General features: G+C 33.0%; 1 protein-coding gene across 2 annotated transcripts in view; it reads left to right on the top strand.

Moving 5' to 3' along the window:
- Nucleotides 1–2,133: 2,133 nt before the first annotated feature.
- The window catches only part of LOC143258592 (uncharacterized), an 81,580-nt gene continuing 58,479 nt past the window's right edge, over nucleotides 2,134–25,234 (top strand). The window contains exon 1 of one of the 2 annotated variants that reach the window (XM_076517780.1): nucleotides 2,134–2,322. In XM_076517780.1, coding sequence (XP_076373895.1) covers nucleotides 2,277–2,322 — 46 coding nt within the window. In that variant the 5' untranslated portion in view covers nucleotides 2,134–2,276. Of the gene's footprint in view, nucleotides 2,323–3,783; nucleotides 3,906–25,234 lie in introns of those variants that run through there. The other variant, XM_076517779.1, reaches the window with a different exon arrangement.

The raw sequence follows: 25,234 nt of genomic DNA, 5'->3' as shown, positions 1-25,234 counted from the left end.
TATATGAAACAAAGTTGTACACCACAATGTCACGCTCATCACAAAAGTTCTATATACATATTATATGAAACAAAGTTGTACACTACAATGTAACATTCATTAGAAAAGTTCTATATATATTATATATATAACAAAATTGTACACCACGATGTCACATTCATCACAAAAGTTCTATATACATATTATATGAAACAAAGTTGTACACCACAATGTCACGCTCATGACAAACCTTTTCTTTCTTATTATTGTCTTATAGACAAAAATCAGTTCTTTTAAAATAAAATGTTCGTATTTTATTTATATTGACATATAATGATTATTAGTATTTTAAAAATAAATCATTTATATTATAAATAGGTCAAACAGAGTCCAGTGCTTACGATCTAGTTGTTTTTAATAAAACATGGATTCAGAGAAATAATTCCATTGTATTATGCATTCAAAACTGTATAATAAGGCATAATTAATTAACAAGATACTTTCTATATACGTTTCTACAGTTATTTGCTTTCTGGTATCTTATGAGCATATTCTAGGAAAAACAACTAAGTTTATAAACCAACCGCGAGTGGTATTTGACACAAACAATAAAATTATCACCTATCTTTGTTTTTTGTTTTGTTTTTTTAATTTCGCACTAAGCTACTCGAGGGCTATCTGCGCTAGTCGTCCCTGATTTAGCAGTGTAAGACTAGAGTAAAGGTAGCTAGTCATCACTACCTACCGCCAACTCTTGGGCTATTCTTGTACCAACGAATAGTGGAATTGACCGTCACATTATAACGCCCCAACGGCTGAAAGAGCAAGTATGTTTGGTGTAACGAAGACTCAAACCCGCGACCTTCATATTACAAGTCGACCGCCCTAACCACCTGGCCATATCGGACCCATATAAAATATAGAAATGAAGCATGATTCGAACTGCAATGTAACAGTACTGGCAAATTAGGATCACACAGTATTAGTTAATAGCGAATTGTTTTGTATAGTTTAAAGTTTATACTTGTCGACCCTCAGATTACGAGTCAAACGCCTTAACCTAGCTGGCCATGCCGAGCACCTCTCTTTATATCTGATACATACATTTGTGGAGAAATAGGCTTACAAAAATTTTTCAGACAGATCTGTTTAGTTATCGTCAAGCACAAAGCTGCAGTACAGGTATTCTGGTCTTTGACTAATCCAAGTATCGATACCTGTGTTTAGAGTCGCAAGCCTGCTGACTTGCCGCCTAGCCAATCCAATAGAGGGCTTTGCATAAAGATCAAGAACGAAACGTCTTGTCCAAATACATTCGTAGATTGTGGGTTGAAGTTTCAGTTAAATTTAAAATTTGTATCATCTTGTTTCGCTCCACCCACCAGAGAAATAGAACACTAATTTTCACAGTATCACATATAAGACCTCTATAACACTAAGGGAAGGATAAATCTCGAGAGCTCACTAATCAATAAGATTATTAATGATGTTTGGTTTTATGCAACGTTTTGTTGTTGCTTTCTTTACATAATATTATGCAATAAAGCACACCATTCAGAGCGAACGATATAATCGTATTATCAGAGATTTATGTTACTTGAACACGCTAAAAAACGAGAAACAAGCTTTGGTCCATACTAACTGTACTTCCTCTCAAATGGTATTTTGTACCTATAACAAATATCTACTTAATTCAAACCCCGAATAACTGTAAACGATTTAGAATAAAGTATTCATATTCGAACGAACACGAATCTGTCCATGCATTGCAACATTCGTACATACATTATAATGGATCCATGTTTCCACTCTTTTAAAATCTGTAACAAGACTCGTAGATACTTTTGGATAGGCGAAGCTGCCGTTTTATCCAAACAATTTCTAAAACCTTGTGCCAGAAATCTTTGAAACACGTTCGTCGTTGTTCTGCGGGTCCTTATTTTTAAATCATCCGTTATTTATATACTGTTTACTTAGTTATACGTTATTGTGAAATGGGTTTCAATTGTAACTAGGCGACATTTCCTATCAAACAAAAAGATTTTATAACCACTCGTGATCGCTCAACGAATCAATTTTATTGAACACCAAATTGCCACTCGTGGCGCCAGTGTGTGTGTTCTCACATCTACTTTAGCAAAACTGGCGGATCGCCTTCCGTCGTCAGTTTTCGTTTTCGGTTTCTCGCGACAGCGGGGACGCTTCCTTCTTCCAGCTGTGTAGTAATGTGCTCATTTATCTCTGTGTCCTGACGGGTCTTCAGTTGGAACTGTGGTTTGTTCTCTAAGACCTTTGTCATGTACCAAGTACAGGGTCTAATCCTGGCGTTGTGGTGCGTCAGTGGTAAGTGTCTGAACGTATTCCAGTATCAGCCGATAGGTCGTAACAAAAATGTTGTAACACTTTGAAATTTTGCTAAGAAATTGTAATTTTTTAAAAAATAAAATCAAATTTTAGTCCAGCAATAAAACAATTACTGAAATTATACTGTTTCACACATAAAACAAGTATCATGCCATTTATTGATTCGGTTCTAAAGTATTTATTTAAAGATGATTTAAAGCAAAGTCCTTTACTTAATACTGACGTGACGTAAGTTGTACCTGATGACGTGTGGTGTTATATGAAAGCTAATTTTACCTCTGTGCTAAAAACACTTCATAAACTATGCAAGTTACCTTAAACCCGAAAGACTAGAGTGACAATAAGTACACATGGGATATGGGTTGATAGTACTGTAATAAAATGTTAAGTTCCATTACGGACTTTAATTTTATTTACATTTTATAATTTTCCCTCAGTGGATCAGCGGTATGTCTGCGGACTTACAACGCTAAAAACCGGGTATCGAAACCCCATTGTGTAGCTTTGTGCTTAATTCAAAACAACAACAACATTTTATAATTACTGTAGAACGATTTGTTTGTTTGACGTTAAAAACAAAGCAACACAATAAAGTATCTGTGCTCTGTCCACCACGGGTATCGAAATCCGGACAGTAGTTGATGAAACAGTAAGACAAGGATAATTACGTTTGTGTAAGTTAATAATGATTACTGTAGAAATATCAGGTATGTTTCACAGGAGATAAGGGTGGCTGGTTACGTTTATATATTTAAATGTGCATACGTTAGAACATTCTGTAACGGAATTATAAAATTAAATTAGAGCACAAATAAATTGTTGCAAAATACTAAGGTATTTATACATAACATTGATATGAAAATCATTCTTAGTAAGATACAGGTGCGCATTCAAATAGAGATTATAGATTGATAATAATTTACCTAGGCGTTTATCAGAATTTGTTGTCCATTCTGGGGGATATAGACATTTTGGAAATAAAGTTACTTTACTCTTTATATAAAAATTAAAATATATATATACTTTAACCAACGTTTCGCTATTGTAGCTTCATTAGGGCTAGTAATACGAGTAATCATGTACTTCTAATCATGTTAAAATCATAAAAAACCTAGACTGAAACAAAAACTTCTTTTATTGTTATCTATAGTGTAAAGTCGTTCTTGTTTTCTAGCTTTGAACTTTGGCATTATTATGTTAATAATATTTGTCTTTCTCAACCTTAATTTTTTTTTCTATAAAATAAGTAAAGTGCTCGCTCTAAGTATTGAAGTTGCTATTGGTTAATAATAAGTCCATACGTAACACTTATGTAATTATAGCTTAGTTGAAATAGCGCTATAAATAAAACTAACTTACGTAGAAAGGACTTCAACTTATCACATGTGACTGATTTCCAGAAGACAGTATATAAGTCTTTCTGTGGCCCTTATAAAGTTTCTTTTTAAGATGAGGTATTAATTAATAATAAGATATTAATTAAATGAGGGATACTTCTGTTTTCTTGAATTGTTATTGGGCACAAAGCGACATAATGGACTCTCTGGTTGTACCCACTGCGAGTACGTATATTACATTTCTAGAACTCTAAGTCTGAGCCAATGAGGAAAGAAGCGTGAGTGATAATACCATTAGAGGAATATAAGATATAACATATTCTGAAAATATTTATTCAGTTTTTAAATAACGTTAAAATCTGGATTTAGATCAAATGAAAATACTTTTGTTAAGTTCAGTCTTAAATAATGGCCTTGAAGTTTGTAAGCCTTGTATTCATATGTAGAGCTTCAAACTTGTAGTTCTCAGTCTGTGGTTTACAGACATTTAAGACGTCCGTAACGTTAACAGTTTCTGATTAATTGAAAATAATACTTTATTTGAAACTTGTACTACCTTATACATTTATATATAATTTTATACACCGTAGAATCAGCTTGTACCGCAAGATCTCTCCGAGTAAGGGTCTGCTAAACTGTATTTCTTGTGAATGTTCGTTTGTTTGAAGTTAAACACAACGCTGTACAATGGGTTGTATGTGCTATACCTGCCCACCACGGGTATCAAAACCCGGTTTCTAACGAGGTAAATCTGTAGACATAACCCTGTGCCGTTGGGGAGAGGCTTTTTTGAAGAAGTCCGTGAAGGAAAACGTAAATGATCTCTGTTCTAAATTGAGGGTGTGATCTGATTAATTATGATTTATGCCTTAACTTATTTCTCAAAGTTTAATTCTTCTGAATTGCGAATAGTCGAATTACCATTTTAGGATAATATACCAAACGTCCTCATTTTATTTGATTTCGTTTTAAAATGAGATTGTAGCCTATAGGATTAATTTAACCTTGTGCCTCTTCTCTTCAGATTGGTCTCTATACTAAACATGAAATAGCTAGGTGGTTACACATCTGGCCCTACCTATAAAACATAAGTGTCAAGTAGATGACAGCAGTGACAGCATGTTTCTAAATTCTTAACGCTATTTATACTTTAACATTGGACCATCTTAGACATTGTACTGAAATTGGATGTACAATATATTCATATGTTAACAATGATTTTATACAGCACATAATCAGAGTAAAAACTACACCACCAGTAAAAAAACCTACAACGCCACAAACACTTAAAATACTTATTCTTAATTCTAGTTGTCTCCACTAAGCCTATTTATCATCAAAATAATATTGTTAGACTCGTTATAATCCCGCAGCCATTTTTTATCTTCAAGTACCTCAAATTGTTAAGTATTTTCTCTGTGGGATAATGATGAGCTATATTTAGTAATTAATAATTGTTTGGCAAAACACTTTTAGATAAAACCTTTCCTTTGTTTTCTGAGAATAGCCTACTACACTATCATAATGTTTGTCATGATATTGACCTTTGTTTGTTTGTTTGTAGCAGGATGTCAACTAGTCAGTGTTATGATACCATCGTATTCGTTAGAAGAATAGAAATGCATGGGATTTACTTCATCTGAAATAAAATAGTATTTGTGCCTAAAGCTAAGCTCTATGGCTGAAAAAAAACTGTCGAAACATGTTTAAGAGATTTAAATGTATATACATTTTTTTAATTAACATTAAAATCATTACTTAATGATGGCATTCGTGATGTTTACATCACTAAAATTTTTGAAATAAAAACTTTTACTCAGGGACACTTCAGATTTTCTCAGTTTACTCGTTGAAAACTGATAGGGTTGAGCTAATTTAGTGGCAGGGACAAAAACCCAAGCTGTTTAAAGAAGCTTTAACATAGATGAAAAGAAGTCGTTTTTCAGACTTTTAGCATTATTTTGTGACTTCTCTTTCGTAGAACCAAATATTTGGTTACGTAATGCTCCACAATGGGTATCTGTTATACAATGTTATGTAATGACTCATAATGAGTATCTATGATATTATGCTATATAATGATACACAATGGGTATCTGTTATATAATGCTACGTAATGATCCATAATGACTATTTATTATATCTGCCATATAATGTTGTATAATGACTTATAATGAGTATTTGTTATCCAGTTTTACATGATACTCTGTAATGGACATCTGCCATATAATGTTGTATAATAACTTATAATGAGTATCTGTTATTCAATTTTACATGATACCCTATAATGGACATCTGTCATGTAATGTTGCAAAATGTTCCACGATGGGTATGGGCTATATAATGTTGTATAATGACTTATAATGAGTATCTGTTATCCAGTTTTACATAATACCCTGTAATGGACATCTGCCATATAATATTGTATAATGAATTATGAGTATCTGTTACAAATTTCGATATCTAATTTGAGAAATTAACTACAATAAAGAATCCTTTTCACTTAACACGTACAACAAGTACAGTGTTGTAAAAACACACTACTCCATCACCCAGTGTTTTTTATACATTTCCTGGTTTCTGCAGGGTTTTTTACAACGCTGTGAATTGTTGAATAAACAAAACTAGTGTAAAACGGCTATTTAAATTGTGTGGTGTAAGCTAACACATATTTCATTCGTTCAAACGCATATATACATCTTCATTAACAAACCAACCATGACAAACATATTACAGCAGATGATCAACAAATACTTGGTAAATACGGAAAGGTTCTTTGAGCAAAAAAAAACCTAAATTTAAATACAACATCACTAATCAAATTGACAAAAAGTGCTCATAGAGTGTGTTTCTTGTTTTAATGTGTGATTGTGCCCACTCTGATCTTAATAATTAATTGTTTGGCATCGTTGTGACACAGAGTGTATGAAGGACTGAATGTGGACAGGACTGGGCTCATGATGCCATAATTGGATTGTAGCTTTCTGCAGTTCCAAGATACTTCTCTTTTCTAGCACTTTGTTTTTATTACCTTTTAGAACTTTCGACAAGTTATAGACATGAGTCGCTACCTGATCCATGTAATGTATTGATCCTGTCTCTTCCCCCGAAATAATGAAATAAAACCTAACGTGTATTTTCAATACACATAAATTTAAACTTCCTTTTTATTTCATGCCTACTACGTAGAGGGCATGAATATCACCAATTCCAGGAATTATTCTGGAACGTGCACTGACCAGTTCTACCGAATTAATCCACAACTGTTGGCTTTAACCGGGACTCGGTATTGACAGTGCCTTTCACTAAATACAAGCTCCTCACACCCTGTCCATAAATTCATTATCATATCACCAGACCCTGTGAATGTTTCAAACACACTAGAAGAAACCTTTCTCTATATCAGTACTTTACAAAGTGCTTTCCATCAGGCCCGTGCAGGTAGAACATTGACTACTTCAGTGCAGTCAACATGCTCTTTGATTCAGTTGACCCTCATCATGTATGGCGAGTTCATGGAGTTTTTGTTGTTGTTATTGGCTGTTTTGTTGAAAGACCAGATGAACACAGGTGAGACGGGGCAGTGCGAGCGGTGACAGTGGCCCCTAGTGTTTTCCTGTCATACTCTTTTTAGATCAATGGACAACAAGCCAACTGATCTACAGGGTCATTTGTTTCTGAACATGATCCAACTTCTGTGATAACTTGCTCTCTAATCCTTCCCTTCCACCATTCCAAACACTCAATATCTCTATATTTTGCACCCCACTAGTACACCGGTATGTCTACGGATGTACAACGCTAAAATTAGAGGTTCGTTTCCCCTAGGTAGGCTCAATAGATAACCCGATGTGGCTTTGCTATAAGAAAACACAAACACACTTTCTGTATTTCTGCACCAGAGGCTCACAGTGGATAGATTAGCTTCAATTCTTCTGGTAAATTACTTTTCAGAAGTTCCTCTTCGCTAAGAGAAAAACAATGCTGCTTTGTGTGTGTGTGATGAGTTAACTCAAAATTCTTGGTAACATCAAACGCACTTTGTATCAGATAGCTTCTATTTCTTAGCTCCCAATAAGAAATTCTACTTATAACCAAACAAGCACGACTGATGCAACACACATACAGCCTATAAAGCTGCCCTTGTAATAATTATACAGTAATGCACGATCCATGAAACACATTTGCACCTACACGCCTAAAGGTTTGTTTGTTTGTTTTTAAATTTCGCGCAAAGTTACACGAAGACTATCTGTGCTAGCCGTCCCTAATTTATCAGTGTAAGGCTAGAGGGAAGAGAGCCAGTCATCACCACCCACCGCCAACTCTTGGGCTACTCTTTTGCCAACGAATAGTTGGATTGACCGATACATTATAACGTACCAACGGCTGAAAGGGCGAGTATGTTTGGTACGACGTGGATTAGAATCTGCGATCCTCAGGTTACGAGTCGAACGCCTTAACCCACCTAGCCATGCCGGGCCGTGCCTGCAGGCCTCAAGAACAGACGGCGGTGCAATAAATTTTTACATCGTGGTATACTTAAAAAATAACAAAGAAAAGAACAACTGTGTATCTGTTATGGAACCTATAAAACTGGTATTAGCTCAAAACTCATACTACTATCGCTGCTTGAAGTGAGGTACTAGCCACGTGGTATATTTTTTGATGTGCTAGTTACAAGTCAATAGTTGCATGGATTTTTAATGACGAGAAACCCACTTGAAATAAAAATGTATCTCAGAACGAGTGGTATTGGTATTAACATATAATCTGGTATGGGTATTAACACTTAATTAAGTGTTCTGAGTTACATTGATTATTACTTGATTCGGGTTATTACATGATGTGCAAATAAATTATTCTACGCAGATAAGTTTTGAAATTATTAACCCTAAACCACCACTTAAACGTAGATTATAAATATCTTCTTTTTGTTTTCATTTCCTTTTTAAGAGATTTTCATTATTTTTTTGTATTAATTGTTATGGAATAGTAGGTTATTATAGAAACTCTAGAATGTAAGAAAAATATAAAATGATTTTCTGCTATCTCTTCTGTTTAAAACCTATATGAAACAATCTACGTAAGACAATACATCTTATTAGTTTGGTCTTTCTACGTGCCACTAAGCAGGAACCTATTTTTCTGGTTATCAATGTATACAAAATAACTGTAAAGGGAACAAGAATGGCTTAAGTGAAACATTTGATTCAAGATAGAGTACTAGGCATTTCAGAGAGCGATAACAATGAAGCTGGTAAGTAGGGTTACAAGGAATTTGGCAACAAAAACATCTGTGAATTTGAACTTTCTTTGAGCACCAGTTTTGATCTCGTTCTAAGAGGACGTAGTATTTGAGCTCTTGTAAGAGCTAGTGTTTTGGGAACCAAAAGAAAAATTAGCATTTAAATATTTGAGGGGCAAATCCAAAAGCTCTTTTATAAAACTTTACTAAAAACAAAGGTGAAAATAAACGAATTGACATATATAAATATAAATTGGGTGAGTTTTCATTTCATATAATATAAAATGTAAAAGTATTATATAGGCCATAATATAATTATTATTACATCAGTTGTTTAATCCTATAAATTAAAATATGTGGACTTCGTTTGCTTCAGTTACATATTTGTTAATTAGAATATTTGATTATTAACATGTTTCTCGGTGATAGCCTAGTTGTATGTGACCACCTCTCACTTTGGTTTATATAGACCTTATTTGAAAGTAATAGAAACAACTAGATAGATAGATGACCGTTTGCGTACAGGAAAGGTTTCATGAGTAGTTTAGTTTTGATTAACAGTGCAAACGTTCTGCACTCTAAACATTCTGTTAACTAGCACCTTGTAGCAATGAACAGTTTATTTTAATTACTTACAAGTATTAACTTGGTTTAGTAATAACATGAGCAAGTCTTGAATCAACCATAGTAATGAAGGTTTTATGATACGGCCGTACTGGATTACAGGGTGGTATTCTGTAATATAACGTTATTATTCTTCTGTAGCTCGGTTTTATGGTCTCTTGGTACCAGAGTATTAACGAAGTACCAGTGAAGTCGTAATTCTCGATTTTTTCATTAACATACATCGGATTACGTTGCATGAAGTAAACACCGTGTACGTCTTCTTTTTTGTTCAGTAAGTGACAACTCCACAAGTAGAAATGGTCTAAAAAGTAGAATCCTGAATTACGTTGTAATCTTTTCAGTATACTTTATAGTAATCTAGCAAGTACGATACAAATTTTGGTCTCAAGTTGATGTTTTTAATAATGATAATAAATTATAAAGAACTAAAATGGCGGTATGAGGTTGGTCCATATAATACACCAACAGATACAATAGAGTCATAATCATTACATTTTTACCAGAGCTCCAGGTGAAGAATTCTCTGACGTAAGAGTGACGTAACTGATCACAAGCGACGAAAAACGTAAAGTTTTATTAGCTATTATACTCAGTGATCAATACTGGTGACTGTTTAATATTTTTAGTGCAAGATACCATTTAATATTACGTTACAGTACTCTGTAATACCAAACATGCTTGCCCTTTCAGCTGCAGAGGCATTATAATGTAACGATGAATCACACTATTTGTTGGTAAAATAGTAGTCCAAGATTTGGCTGTGGTTGTTGATGACTATCTGCTAAATTAGGGACGGCTAGCGCAGATAGACCTCGTATAGCTCTGCGGGAAATTACAAAAAAACAACAAATAAACGTTACATTATTCTAATCTATATCATTCAAGCCACTTCTAGCAGGTTTATCTGGTAAATAATAGAAATAATTCCATTTGAATTCAAGAAAAGAACGTTTGTTTGCTTCGAAAATATAAGCGAGTCTATATAAGGATGTGTTATACCAGCCGTAGGTAATTTTTAACTTATAGAATAGAGAGAAATCATTTAGTCAGAAGCACCTGCAGTTAACTCCTGAATTATTGTAATCTAAGAGTAGAACCTAACTGACACCCTTATGACGCTTTACTCGATCCCAGAGTTCGGAGCGCGGTTTTGCAGCAACTAGAAGCAAAGATGCTCGGATCAGGTGGTTCAAAGCCTTATTTCTTCTATTTTGACATATTTGTCTTTATGGTCGTCTGTCTATTTAATTTTAAAACTATGATTAATTTTTGGGATCAAGAATGAACTGTACTCTAAAGAATAGTTTTACTTGCAGGTAAATTATTGTTAGCAGGAAAATTTTGTTTTCGTATTGATTAAAACTTGTCGAATTCATTGATTTGCTACACAACTTTGAGAATACTCTCGACACATTTTTACAAATAAAATCTAACTAGATAATAACAGCTCTATTGCGTAACGTATAATAATACTTTTCCTTTCGTAAATATTAGTTTATGTTATATATACATATACAGCCACTTTACATGGAAGAAAATCAACACGACATGGATTTCTTTGGAGTATGCAGTGGTACTAAACGACATCTACTAAATAGAACGTTCCGTCTTGGTAGTTAAACGTCACAAATGATTACCCCTTTGAATAATATATGAACTAACCATTCTTTTCAGGAAATACAGAAATACACATAACTTAAGGGCGTTTATGATTCTGTACACACACATATATATAGTTAGAATAGAATTTTTTTTGCGTATAACTCTTCGTAACAAGCTATAAAACTAACCTATCAAGAATTGTACATAATCGACAATTACTTATCGATACGTTTCCATGAACCTTAACTACATCGTGATTTCATATATTATATAGACAGGTGACACAGAAGAATGGTACCAGTCTAGATGAGTCTCTTTTTCTGAGTTGTTAAAATGGAATATGTGAACATTTGTTTCATAATTCTCTTCCGTTTGAGCGCTTTCAAGGTTTGGGAGAAATAAATAAATTTGTTTTTAGTCAAATACGTATAGCTAACTAACACTACCTCTCGTACTATAAGTGAACAAATAAGTGATAGATTGTTCGTTATTTTGATTATAATTGGCTTACTTCATGTAATTTAATTCCGATAACACATGTGTTTTATTGTTATTACAACTTGACATCAAAAACAAGGAAAGGGTTAAACTATATATCTTGAAATGAAGATTAGCCAAGAAATAAGCAATGTTGTTGGTGAAACTCAGGAATGATTGGTTGAACAACAATGTAACTGATAAACCAGTTTAATCTATAATGTAACTGATAAAGGAGTTTGATCTTTTCTTTTTTCTTACGGAAATTAAATAAAATACTGAGAACAAAATATAAAATAAGAAATAGAGAAAACATGAAATAGTTTACTTATTTACCTATCTCAACATATATTAGGAAAATAGTCATGAATTTTGAGTCGACTCAAGACGTCTTTCAGGCCCGACATGGCTAAGTAGTTAAGGTACTCGACTCGTAATCTGAGGGTTGCGGGTTCAAATCTCCGTCATACCAAATACGCTCGCCTTTTCAGTCGTGGCGGAATTATAATGTTACGGTCAATTCCACTATTCTTTGGTAAAAGAGCAGCCCAAGAGTTAGTGGTCTTACACTGTTAAATTAGGGACGGCTAGTGCAGATAGCCTTTGTGTAGCATTGGGCGAAATTAAAACAAAACAAATCAAGTTGTTTTTCCACAAATAATAAACATATTTCCAAAGGAGTTGTTGTTTGTTTACAATAATTTAAAGACTGGTTCTAAGTGATAGGAATAGCTGTAAGTATGTAATTGATTATAAGATGTGTGATATCCTAAAAACTTGTACATCCTTATAACATTCAGTAAATATCAAAGACAGAACATCAACTAATCAATACTATACTTGAGGTAAGTTTAAATGACTCCCTAAAAAAATGAATTACATTAACGCTAGAATGCTTAAAGTGTTTTTCATAAATACCTGAAGGGGAATTTAATTTTATTACTTCTATAGTAATTCCAGTTTCATTAAACTAAAAGTAAATACAAAAACAAAAAATGCAGTTAATTTTAGCCTGGTGAGTAAAATATATTAGACAGGCTGCAGCACTGATTGGAATTGTTTATTGAAATGGTGTTTTAAATATCTACTCAATAGGTAAGCAGACTTTCACAATACTACACAATGTTTCCTTTTATAACAGTCACAAATTCTATGAATATCTGTAAATATTACTGTAAAATGTTTGAAATTCTTGTTATTCTTTCTTCTGTTTTGTTACCAATTTCAAACGAAGTGATATTAATAACTAGTCGTAATGTTTAAAAAATCGTACTATTAGTGTAAACGATGTTAGCATTACCCCTGGAAGTTAGCTTTTTAACATACATTTGATCTTCCTTTATAAAACTTAAGTATAGTGTGAAACAAGAATTACTAGACAATAATAAGTTAAACAAGTATTACAGTTGGAAACTTATTGTATCTCGAATTTGGCTATAAATACAACCTTTTTATGTCTATCGAAACATTGTTTAAAAACGACAACAGTCTGTAGTACAATGTTAACAGACAAAAATAGAATAAATTGAACTCAGTTGTGAATGAACAGTTTTATATATATATATACATATATACGTTAATCTCAGCCTGTAGTACAATGTTAACAGACAGAAATAGAATAAATTGAACTCAGTTGTGAATGAATAGTTTTATATATATAACAATATGTTAATTTCAGCCTGTAGTACAATGTTAACTGGTAACAGACAAAAATAGAATAAATTGAACTCAGTTGTGGCTGAATAGTTTTATACATATATTACTATACGTTAATTATTGTCTGTGCTATTATGGAAGGATAAAGCTATCCCTACTATCTTGTTTGCACTGTTTTTAAAGGGTGGACTTTAACCATTCTTACATTTATTTTCTTTTTGAAAAGTGTTTATTTGTTGTTTTTTTTTACTTGTACAAACCTCCTATATAAATCAAATTACTTCTAACATGTTTTTGTGGTCGTCAAACTTACAATGCAGATTCTAGCTGCAATTAAAACGCTATTATAACACGTGATTCTTTTAACTGGTTATAAGCTTCCTAACCATACGCTCAACCTGCTGTAAATAGAATTACAAAGTGCACTGTTATTCTTGACTGTCAAATCATACCGACTAAAGGTACTCATACATATATTTATATATCAGCACGTAGGTGTTTTATTAGAATATATTGCACATGATACATTCCATTTTGCACATCGTATTTCTGTTGTCCTTAATCATTTTAAATATTAACTTAAAAACTAAACCCATAAAATCCACGATCCCACTTCACAATGATAAAGTTCCAATCACCATTTATCTTTGTGAAGGTTCTGTAAGGTTTGTAACCTGAGGCAAGATCGTTTTGGAGGCGCTGAACGACAACGTTTGTAGTTGTTAGTGTAAAATGTACGGATTCGCAGTCAAAGCATTCGCCACTTTTTTTTATCAACGAACAGGGGTGCGATAACGGTTGTTTTGTATTGATTTTTTACACTAAAGGCTCTTGATCCATTGAGAAATCAATGCTGTCAAACAAGAATGATATATATAGCCGCAATAAATCCTCATTGTAGATATATGAACTTAATTTTTTAGTCTTATACTAGAAGAATCACTTTGCACGTCGGAGCATAAATGTTGTATGTTTATGAAATTAGCGTATTGTCTCTAAAGTAAAATTAAAATAAATAAAAAATTACTATACCACAAAGGAAGTCAACTATTTTTATAAGAGCATATTTGTCCATATGAAAAAATATTTCCATAATAACAGTCTCAATGTGAGTAATCGAAACGAACTAATATAAGAGAGCAATATTAAATCGTAACAATTCACCGGTGTAAATCAAAACAACTTTTCAACACTGGCATTTCTCTCGCAATTCTTTTAATATCAAAAATAAAATGTTCATCTGGTGTGTATTAAGCAGACATCTTGAAATATGCTCATAGTTATGAGTGAGGGTTAGTTGGCATTAAACGGGTACCAACAGCTGATTACCATTTATATTTTGGTCTGGTTTGTTTTGAATTTCGCGCAAAGCTACACGAGGGCTATCTTCCCTAGCCGCCCCTAATTTAACAGTGTAACCCTTGAGAGAAGGCAGCTAGTCATCACCACCCACCGCCAACTCTTGGGTTACTCTTTCACCAACGAATAGTGGGATTGACCGTCACATTATAATACTCCCACAGCTGAAATGGCGAGCATGTTTGGTGTGACGGGGATTCGAATCCGCGACCCTCAGATTATGAGTCGAGTGTCTTAACCACCTGGCCTCGCCGGCTCTTATATTTTGGTTTCGACATTAAGTAGAAGTTAGACAGATAGAGCGCATGTGTCATTAAAATTCCAAAACGTTCCCAAGTTATATGAAAATAATGGCTCTAGATAAAACAAAATACGCCTTCTGAGGATCAGAGGGCTAGTTTATTTTCTTGAAAGTTAGATTTGGATGATTGTTTTTATGTTGTTTTTTTTTGTTCACCACTTTCAGTTTGAACTGTATCGCTTATTCTTAAACACAAAGCTACATAAAGGCCTCTTAGTGCTCTGCCAACCGCTGGAATCGAAACCAAGTCTTTATTGGAATAGACCTAAGAACGTACCACTTAGCTACCAGGTTGAAGTTTTAAATGCAATAAGATTGTGTTTACAAGAGAAATGCAGCTCTTCTGAAAAACTTAGTAGATAGAAAAGTTTACTTGCCATTCTTTCTATTCACTTTCATTGTTTTTTATGTATGGTTGTGAATAAAACCTCTTCATTGATGACTAGTTAGTAAATCGTCTGATGGTGTGTTGCGGTAACGGAATAACACAGGCAATCAAATAAAAATACAGGTGGAAGTAATAACACAGACGATAAGTAGGAGATACACCTGTAGACAAGAATAACATAGGTCATAAGTATGAGACACAGGTGACAGGAATAACACACGTCGTAAGCAAGACATACAAATGACAGGAGAAATAAATAAATCGTAAGCAGGAAGTAATGATAACAGGAATAATACATATCGTAAACAAGAAATGCAAGTGGGAAAAGTGACACATTTCGCAAGCAAAAAAAAAAAAAAATGTATGTTACAAGCATATTATGCAGGGTGCATAATATTACCAATACCAGTGGTGATAACATAAAATGATAACATAAACCTGCATGAATTATGTAATAATTTCATACTAGCACCGAAGAAGATTTAACCTTGGGCATTACTGTATCGATATGTATTAGGCTTATGGGAACTTATTTACAATACACTTATCCAGAAAAATCTAAACGTCGAGGTTTCAATGACTTAAATTCTTTTTCTTTTCCAGTATTTTCTCCAGAATTTATAATATTATATAAATGTTTCCTTGTTTTGAAAATTTCATTCGGAAATAATTTGTAAAATAAACAAATTTGTATGTTATTACTGTTATTATAGGAAATAGATCAAATATCTAGATTACTGTTACTCCACATATTATTAAGTTAGTTAAATCATAAGTTTGTATGTTATTACTGTTATTGTAGGAAATAGATCAAATATCTAGATTACTGTTACTCCACATATTATTAATTTAGTTAAATCATAAGTTTGTATGTTATTACAGTTATTATAGGAAATAGATCAAATATCTAGATTACTGTTACTTCACATATTATTAATTTAGTTAAATCATAAGCTTTAACTTAGTATGTTTCTTACTGCGCGACCCAATAATTGGCATTTCGGAGTATGGATTTGAATTTGCTCTGCACCACAGTATAATTTCATACATATTTTTCCATTTTTCTGTCAAATAAGGTAGTTAGAGGTAGGTGTTTTTCACTAGCCACCTTCTCATTAGTCTATCAACAGTTGTACACGAATATTCGAAAAGAAATATTTTTGCTGTATTCAGATACCTTTGCTTATTCTTTCACTTTTCTAATAATAATATCTATTTTTAGTTATTTTTTAGCTTAGTTTCTCCTTCAGTAATAATGTCTATTCTTAGTTATTTTGTAGCTTATTTTCTCCTTTAGTAGTAATATCTATTCTTAGTTATTTTTTAGCTTAGTTTCTCCTTCAGTAATAATGTCTATTCTTAGTTATTTTGTAGCTTATTTTCTCCTTTAGTAGTAATATCTATTCTTAGTTATTTTTTAGCTTAGTTTCTCCTTCAGTAATAATGTCTATTCTTAGTTATTTTGTAGCTTATTTTCTCCTTTAGTAGTAATATCTATTCTTAGTTATTTTTAGCTTAGTTTCTCCTTCAGTAATAATGTCTATTCTTAGTTATTTTGTAGCTTATTTTCTCCTTTAATAATAATATCTATTTTTAGTTATTTTTTAGCTTAGTTTCTCCTTCAGTAATAATGTCTATTCTTAGTTATTTTGTAGTTTATTATCTCCTTTAGTAATAATGTCTATTCTTAGTTATTACATAGCTTATTCCCTCCTTTAGAAGAAACGTACATTTCAAGCTATTCACCTTGTTGCTTGTTTATTCCTTTAGAAAAAGACACGTGTTTTAATTATCTGTTGTGTACAACGTAGCTTGCATTTTGAGCATATTGAACAGGTTTTGCTATCTTACTAATAATAACTAATTAACCGGACTAATTTATCTCATTAGAACGAGTTGAAAGCAAATAAACGAAATAATTGCTAAAAACTACATGGTTCAGTCAGAACTTTGCTAAATAACAACATTTTTAAGCCTTAAAAACGAGACGTTTTAATTTTATTCTTCACTATGCTTAGTTCTTTACAATGAACTAAGCGTTCGACTCGTAATCTGAGGGTCGTGGGCTCGAATCCCGGTTGCACCACACATGCTCGCCCTTTCAGCCGTGGGGGCGTTGTAATGTGACGGTCAATCCCATTATTCGTCGTTAAAAGAGTAGCCCAAGAGTTGGCGGTGGGTGGCGATGACTAGCTGCTTTCCTCTAGTCTTACACTACTAAATTAGGGACGGCTAGCGCAGATAGCCTTCGTGTAGCTTTGCGTAAAATTAAAAAAAACAAACATACAATGAACATATATGTCAAATATACAAATGCAAAACCAGAGTCATGGATATGATGACATTGAAATTTAGATTTGTTACTTACACCTCATTTAGACTCTTTTATATCTTCAGCTCTCTTCAAGAGTTAACAGTAAACCTTATTGATGGTTTTATGTTTGATATGTTAATTTGCCCTAATTTCTCATAAGAAAAACCCTATTTTCTTATAAAAGTAATTTGCATGATATCATTGGTAGATTCCTTCTTCTTCTCCGTAATGACTTTAATCTGAACTAGTTTGGGGGTCGGCCACTAATTTTGTATGTCAAGTATTCTTAAACCCTAGTAACTATACAATACAGCAGCCATATAGGAAAAGCTACAGGAATTCAAACTCGCAGATCTCAGTTTGCGAATCAAATACCCTAATTACAAGGCCTTACTGTTAGCTACCTCTGAGTATTATAATAAATGTGTACTCTTTACTTTATTTATGGCTTCAATAGAGCGAACCCTGCTTTACATTTATTTTTTCGTGATAACGACACCAAGGATTATGCGTAACACATTATAGTTAAATTTCATAATAACTAACAGTACGAATATATTAAAGTGTACAAATATTAACTGCAGGTAAGAATTTTTTGTAGCTGAGTGTTTCGGTTCTGTACGAACGTAATACTAAACAAAAAAAAAAAAAAACATTTACCGACTTTAAATACAACACATGTTTTCTGGTGGGTATGCAATAATTTTCCAGACTTACATTACTAAAATTCCATGTTTGATTCCCTGCGGTAACACAGTGCAAATATAGCTCCTTATTTAGCTTCACACTAACCAGACAATAGCAGTGTCTTATAGCAAATAACGATAATTCTGACGTATGGACACTGAAATATAAGGCAGAACAATCCTATAGAATAAAACGTTATAGCCTTTAATATGTCTTTCTTTCTATATCAGGTTTCGTCAATCTAATGCAATTACTTCATGAATTATAGAGTCGTATATACACAAATGAAACACTATCCGTCTCATGGACAACGCACGAACAAAGTAGAAAAAATATGATAGAAAAAAAGCATTTTTCACATTAATTCGAGAAGGTTTAGTAGATATCTATACATTCATTTTTGTTTTAAGAGCTTGTACACATAGCTATATAAATACATAACTATATAGAAGCATATTGGACTTTGAACTGACAGTAGGGGAAGCTGGATAACAGCTTCTACTCTACTACCTGCTCTTTGTCTACTGTACTTTTGTCTAACCAAACAGTGGGATTTGACCACTATTCTTATGACGCATCAACGGTTTCAAAGTGCAAAGCAAGTTTTGTTTCTTTTTTTAGCAGCAACAGGATATAAACCATAAATCTTCTAATTCATACTCTAGATGCGTTATCCAATAGGTCATGCTCGAAAATCTTCATGCTAAATGAACGTTGTCTTCTTTAGAAAGAATTTGTTTGTTTTGAATTTTGCGCAAAACTACACAAGGGAGATATCTGCGCTAGCCGTCCCTAATTTAGCAGTGTAAGACAAGAGGGAAGGTAGCTAGCCATTACCACCAACGAATAGTGCGATTGACTGTCATGTTATAACATCCCCATTGCTGAAAGGGCAAATATGTTTGGTGTAAGAAAGATTCGAACCCGCGACCCTCAGATTGCGAATCGACCGCCCTAACTACCTGGTCATGCTTGGCCCTGTAGACAGAAATACACACTACATAATATTAATAAATGTCTACGCAGTTAAATGGCAAATAATATGAAAGTATTACATGAGTTTAAACCACAAATTCCTCATATAATTACAAGTATAGAATGTTCCTATTTTAAATAGTTATATTGTGATAAATGATACGATCAAGAACCTGATCTATACAAGATAAAAATAATCTGACAAACTGTGATACAACGTTAATGTTGGAACGTACCTTTATAAATAAGCATTAAGGTGGAAACAAATGAAAAAAGTCAAAGTCAAAATTATACTTTACGATAATCCGTGACGACGAGAAAACCCACTTGTAGAGAAATTATATATGTAAAAACGGATGGTGTGAATAGAGAAAGCACTATGTAGAGGAGCGAACAACGTTTCGACCTTCTTCGGTCATCGTCAGATCTACAAAGAAAGAAAGAAAAAAAGCCTTACTTATACAACAACTCAAGCCCAAACTAAACCAATACAAAAGAACACTTTTATACCTATATTAATAAATATATCCAATATTTAAGCACGCCATCTACATTCCTACACTCAATTACACAACCGCCTTCAAACATGTGATCAGCTATCGGTCAATAATCCTTTCTTTGTTTTTGAACCTGACGATGACCAAAGAAGGTCGAAACGTTGTTCGCTTGTCTTCATAGTGCATTCTCTATCCATACTAGCCGTTTTTAAATATATAAAGTATTTTACGATAATTCTAATAATAGAAACAGCTTATGCTTTGGTTGAAAACTTCACAACAGGCAAAGAATGGAACATGTCGATAGTCCGTTCTTTTTAAACATTTGTAAGAAATGAAACATATAGAAAAAAAAGTCTTAAAACATACGCATGGTATTTACATTGCTTTACGAAGAGCCTCGGCACATGGTTGTATGGATGAGTTCTAATGGTCTGTCTCGTAATAAAGTTTAGCTCCGCCCTCAGATAAAACCACTGCAGTTATTATGTGAGGGTTGTTTTCATCCAAGTTAAAACACGCGTTGTAGACGTTTTGTCTGTATTACTGTACCAGAGGTCTAACATTAAGGCCCGGCTTGGCTAAGCGTGTTAAGGCGTGCGACTCGTAATTCGCGGGTTCGCGCCTGCGTCGCGCTAAACATGCTCGCCCTCCCAGCCGTGAGGGCGTTATAATGTGACGGTCAATCCCGCTATTCGTTCGTAAAAGAGTAGTCTAAGAGTTGGCGGTGGGTGGTGATGACTAACTGCCTTCCCTTTAGTCTTACACTGCTAAATTAGGGACGGCAAGCACAGATAGCCCTCGAGTAGCTTTGTGCGAAATTCAAAAAACACACAAAGTCTAACATTGTTATACCGACCAATAGAATGTGACTTAAGCTGTCGAACTGTCTTTAAAATGGTCTCAAAGATGTATTACTGAATATGGTTTCTTACTAGGCCATTTTAGCAAATTAATATTTTATAACAATTTAACGGTTGTAAGTATGTTTTGTGAAAAGAAATAACACATTAATCTAATGACGGAACAAACTGTATAATGTCCCTTGAAAGATGTTCGTTAAAGACTGTTATGATATTGGTGAGTATTTGGTTGTGTAAGTATTTCACATTCGCAATGCACATAACGAAGCTCTTCAACATAGTCCCCCTTCCATTACTATACCACACGAATGTGACAACACACAATTAAAATGAACATTTGCCTGCTTACAGCCCCATATATTTGATCATTAGTTTGAAATTACTAATCTACAAGATTTCTGTCAAGACAGCACCACACCAAAGACTATGGTACTAAACATTCTTGGTACTGCTGGAACCAAGTTGCACAGAAGTCTTTGATGGTTCTCGCTCACACAGTTACTTATGACGCAATAACGTATCTTTAAATTCGTTGCACAAATGGTTTCCGCACACATTTTTGCAACCATGTTAAGTGAAATCTTCACACAGCATTTTCAATCCATCTAAACGTTTCTAAAAGCCCCTGGATATAGTTTCTGATACAACTAAATAGTTTCATGTATAGGAAGTGGGTCGCGCTTTATTGGGCATTTTGATTACTATATATATCGACTATCTATAGTACCAGCAGATTAAAATACTTTATATTGAGACTTTACGTACACACAATGTATTGGCATCTTGTACATATTCTAATATATTAATACATATTAAAAGTATACTGATGCTTAAGAAAAATTTGGATCATTAGGTAAAATGAAATACAGTAATTACAAAACAGTGTAACATTGCATATCCCTTTATCGCATAATCTAATAACCTGTATATAAAGAGATATATAGGAAAAACATGACAACATAAGACATAAACACATTTACAAAATTATATTTGACTATGACGTGCAATCCTTCTAATAACAATAATATTCTTCTTACATTGAAAGGCTCAAGATAAAATCTTGAGCAGTGTAAACAGAAAGATATATCCGTTTTATTTGTTGAATTTTGAATTTTGCGCACATCTATACGAGTGCTGTCTGCGCTGTCCGACCCTCCTTTAGCAGTGTAAAACTAAAAAAAAGGCAGCTGGTTATCACCACTCACCACCAACTTTTGGACTACTCTTTTACCAACATATAGTAGGATATTTGTGTTTCTTATGTGAAATCAAGAAAGATACGCAAACTTATAAAAATGCTTACAGCTCATTAACCGACTTACCTATCTTTCCAGACTTTTTTTTGTACTTTATCCTAAGTTTGGTAAATAAAATACCAGTTAATTATTTATTTATATTCCTAAAAATTGCTAACGAGGATTGGATATTCTTTTTTTTTTTTTTACAATATGATGTATTTTTGATTATCTATTTTGTAAAATAAATAACGTTTTGAAAATATAGGTCTGTGATTAATGTTTTGGCTATTTTATATCTGAAATCGATAAATTTACTCCAGGATGAAATAATGAAATTATTTAACCATTGAAGTCCCAAAGCTTTTAATTAGATTATTTTACACATGAAAGTTAAATTTCTAATAAAATAAAACACAGTGAAAACATTAATAATTAACCAGAATTTTCAGGTTTTAATGATAGTTGTGGATTATTTAATATGGAGTATTTCTAATGGTTAGTCAATATTTTACCACAAAAACGAATTAAATAGCAAATGATAAATGTTAATTAAATTGTATTCCAGAACGGAAAAAAAACACATTTGACGAATTACATGGATAATTTCCTCAGATTTATTCTTATTCTTGCAAAATTCACTGGTTATATTATTTTATCTTCATCCACAGGATTGTGCAACGAATCGTTTAGCATGCAAAGTAGGTTTAAACGAGTTAATGCAAAGTAATAATGTGAATTACGTTTGGTCATTTTAGATTAAAAAAAGCGGCAAATACGAAAGAACATTCACTAAACAAAAATAATAAAATCAGGTGTAGTAGTTACTTTTTCTAATGAATAAAATATTTGGACAACGGTGTCTATATTAAAAAAAGAGACAGGTTCAAAGAAGACATAATGTAACAATAAACAAATATGATTGAAAATGTTGGATATTTCTGTACCAGTTTTTATTGTGTTTTAAAATATCATGTTTGAAAAACATTCATTTCGCGACACCTATAAATGTAATACAAAAAATCAATCTGTATAAACAGAAGTTTTCGACTGAAAGTATTTTTAAGTAAGAAATTAATGGTTTGTTTGTGTTGAATTTCGCATAAAGTTAGACGAAGACTCTGCAACAGCCGTCCCAAATTTAGCAGCGTGAGACTAGAGGGAAGGCAGCTAGTCATCACCACCCTTTGCCAACTCATGCACGAGTATTTTATAAAAGAATAGAGGGATTGACCGTCAATTTTATAACACCTCCACCAGGTCTCAAAAGGCGAGCATGTTTAGTGCGACAGATTACGAGTCGGGCTCCCTAACCACCTGAGGGTCCATGCCGTGTCACAAATTTATAGATATTTAAATAAAGATACGTGCAAAAATATAACGTATCACTATGAAGAAAAGAAGTATACGACATATATGCATGACCCATTTAACTCAGTATTTATATGCATTTCAAAAAATATTAACTCATATTTTCTGACTGACAGTTAACAGATAAAACATTATCATACTTATGTTGGATTTTACATTTGTAAAGAGAATATTTTGTTTTTATCCTAACATACACTTTACGGATGTTAAGATGAGTTTTTCAAGCAAAAAACAACAAAGAAACATTTTACTGATTGGTCCATATCAAAGCTTTTCTTATAGGTGTGTTTGCAAATCTTACATCTAACTTATAGATTTACTTAAAGTAAGTGACGAAATAGAGTTCTTAAGATGCACAACTCTGGTCTAAGTTAAGAAAAGTTTGAAGCTGCCCTAACGCCCCTATTTTGACCTAACTGATCTTTTTTTTAAAAAAAAAAAAACTGTTCTACTTGAATATCTTTCCTATGCCCTATATTGCCAGATAAATCTCCTGTTTACTTTCCGCTAATTAATGAATATCTTACCCCTATAAAAGATTTTCATGTACCTCCGTCTCATAGATGTCTCATTCTTTCCTATTTAGCTCTTAAATCTCTAATTTGCACTCTGGTTAGAGAATAAATATGCTTTCTATCAATATACGTTTTCACCGATTATTTGTTTGGATATTTCCCCACATGTTAACTGATTAATAATTTTTGCAATTTCTCATCTTCTTAGATGTCTTCACTGTGTACTACGTGGTTAAATTCCTTACAAAAGTGTTTGTGGCTAGGTATTTTTGACCTTCACGAATTGTCTTGGTACTATCTCCAAGTGCTATCTAGTTATAAATCATTCCTGTGTTCTGTCTGACTAGAAACGTACTTCTCATACTGTCTGGCTCGACGTGTTGCTTACGTACTGTACGGCTAAAATTTTACACCTATGAGTACTGTCAGGCTAGCTATGGGCTATCTGATTATAGACAATTTGCTACTTGATGTTTGCCTAGATATATTTCCTATATTGTTTCTAGCTAGAATTTAAGTATATCTTGTAAGTCTATATAGTTTCCCAAATGTTTTTCTATCTATACATTTTCCTACGTTTTATCTGGCTTTATAGTTCCCTGTTTGATGGTTTGTTAGGTATATTTTCCTTTCGTTGTCCAGCTATGTGTTTTTCGCTTACATGCTTTCCCACGATTATCTCATTAAATATTGTCTCCACACGTTGATTATTTTTACGTTATCCCCGACGGTATTTTATTTCATACTTGTTGCCTAGCCTGCTACAACTTGTCACGTTATATAAAACAGAAACAAATAAAAAGATATACATATAAAGTCACGAAGTACAACCTGTGAATTTCCTGGCACTGATAATGATTTCATGACGTTTTACAAAAAAAAAACAATAAAAATATTATTTCTGAGTCCCAAAGCTTTACAACTTCTAACACACTTGCCATTATATTTTCTATACTTTCACTATAAATCATGAAAACTGAATTAAAAAGGTTTCTAAAATATTTATTGCGTAAGAATATAGACAATATTTTGATCAACAGAATAAACAATAAATTTCTTTTTTTTCTTCAAGTTAGTAGCCTATACGACCGTATAAGAGTAACTATTTGTTGATTACTCTTCAGGTTTTGTTATTAATTAATTTTTAATCCTACGTTTTGGCTGGTAACCTGCTGCCACCTTAAGGGAAGCTGTATTTTGTTGGAAAGTTAGGGACAGTTTCTGCTCATGATTGAAGTTCATTGTTCGTTTGGACTATTAATCATGACAGTAGATGATATCCAGTTGTTACAAACTTGTTGTAGGTACTCAGTATTTGCATAGAAGTTACTGAATTTCAATCTTTAATCAAATTCGTTGTGCTAACGTTTTAAAAGAGTTTTTAGACATATAGTCCTTTATGCAAAGCTTATCTGAAAATAAGTGTTTTTACGTTCATT

Source organism: Tachypleus tridentatus, chromosome 8 (genome assembly GCF_004210375.1).
Source record: "Tachypleus tridentatus isolate NWPU-2018 chromosome 8, ASM421037v1, whole genome shotgun sequence".
Lineage (NCBI taxonomy): Eukaryota > Metazoa > Arthropoda > Merostomata > Xiphosura > Limulidae > Tachypleus > Tachypleus tridentatus.
Note: the sequence above shows the minus strand (reverse complement) of the source record. Positions and strands in the feature narration are given on the sequence as shown.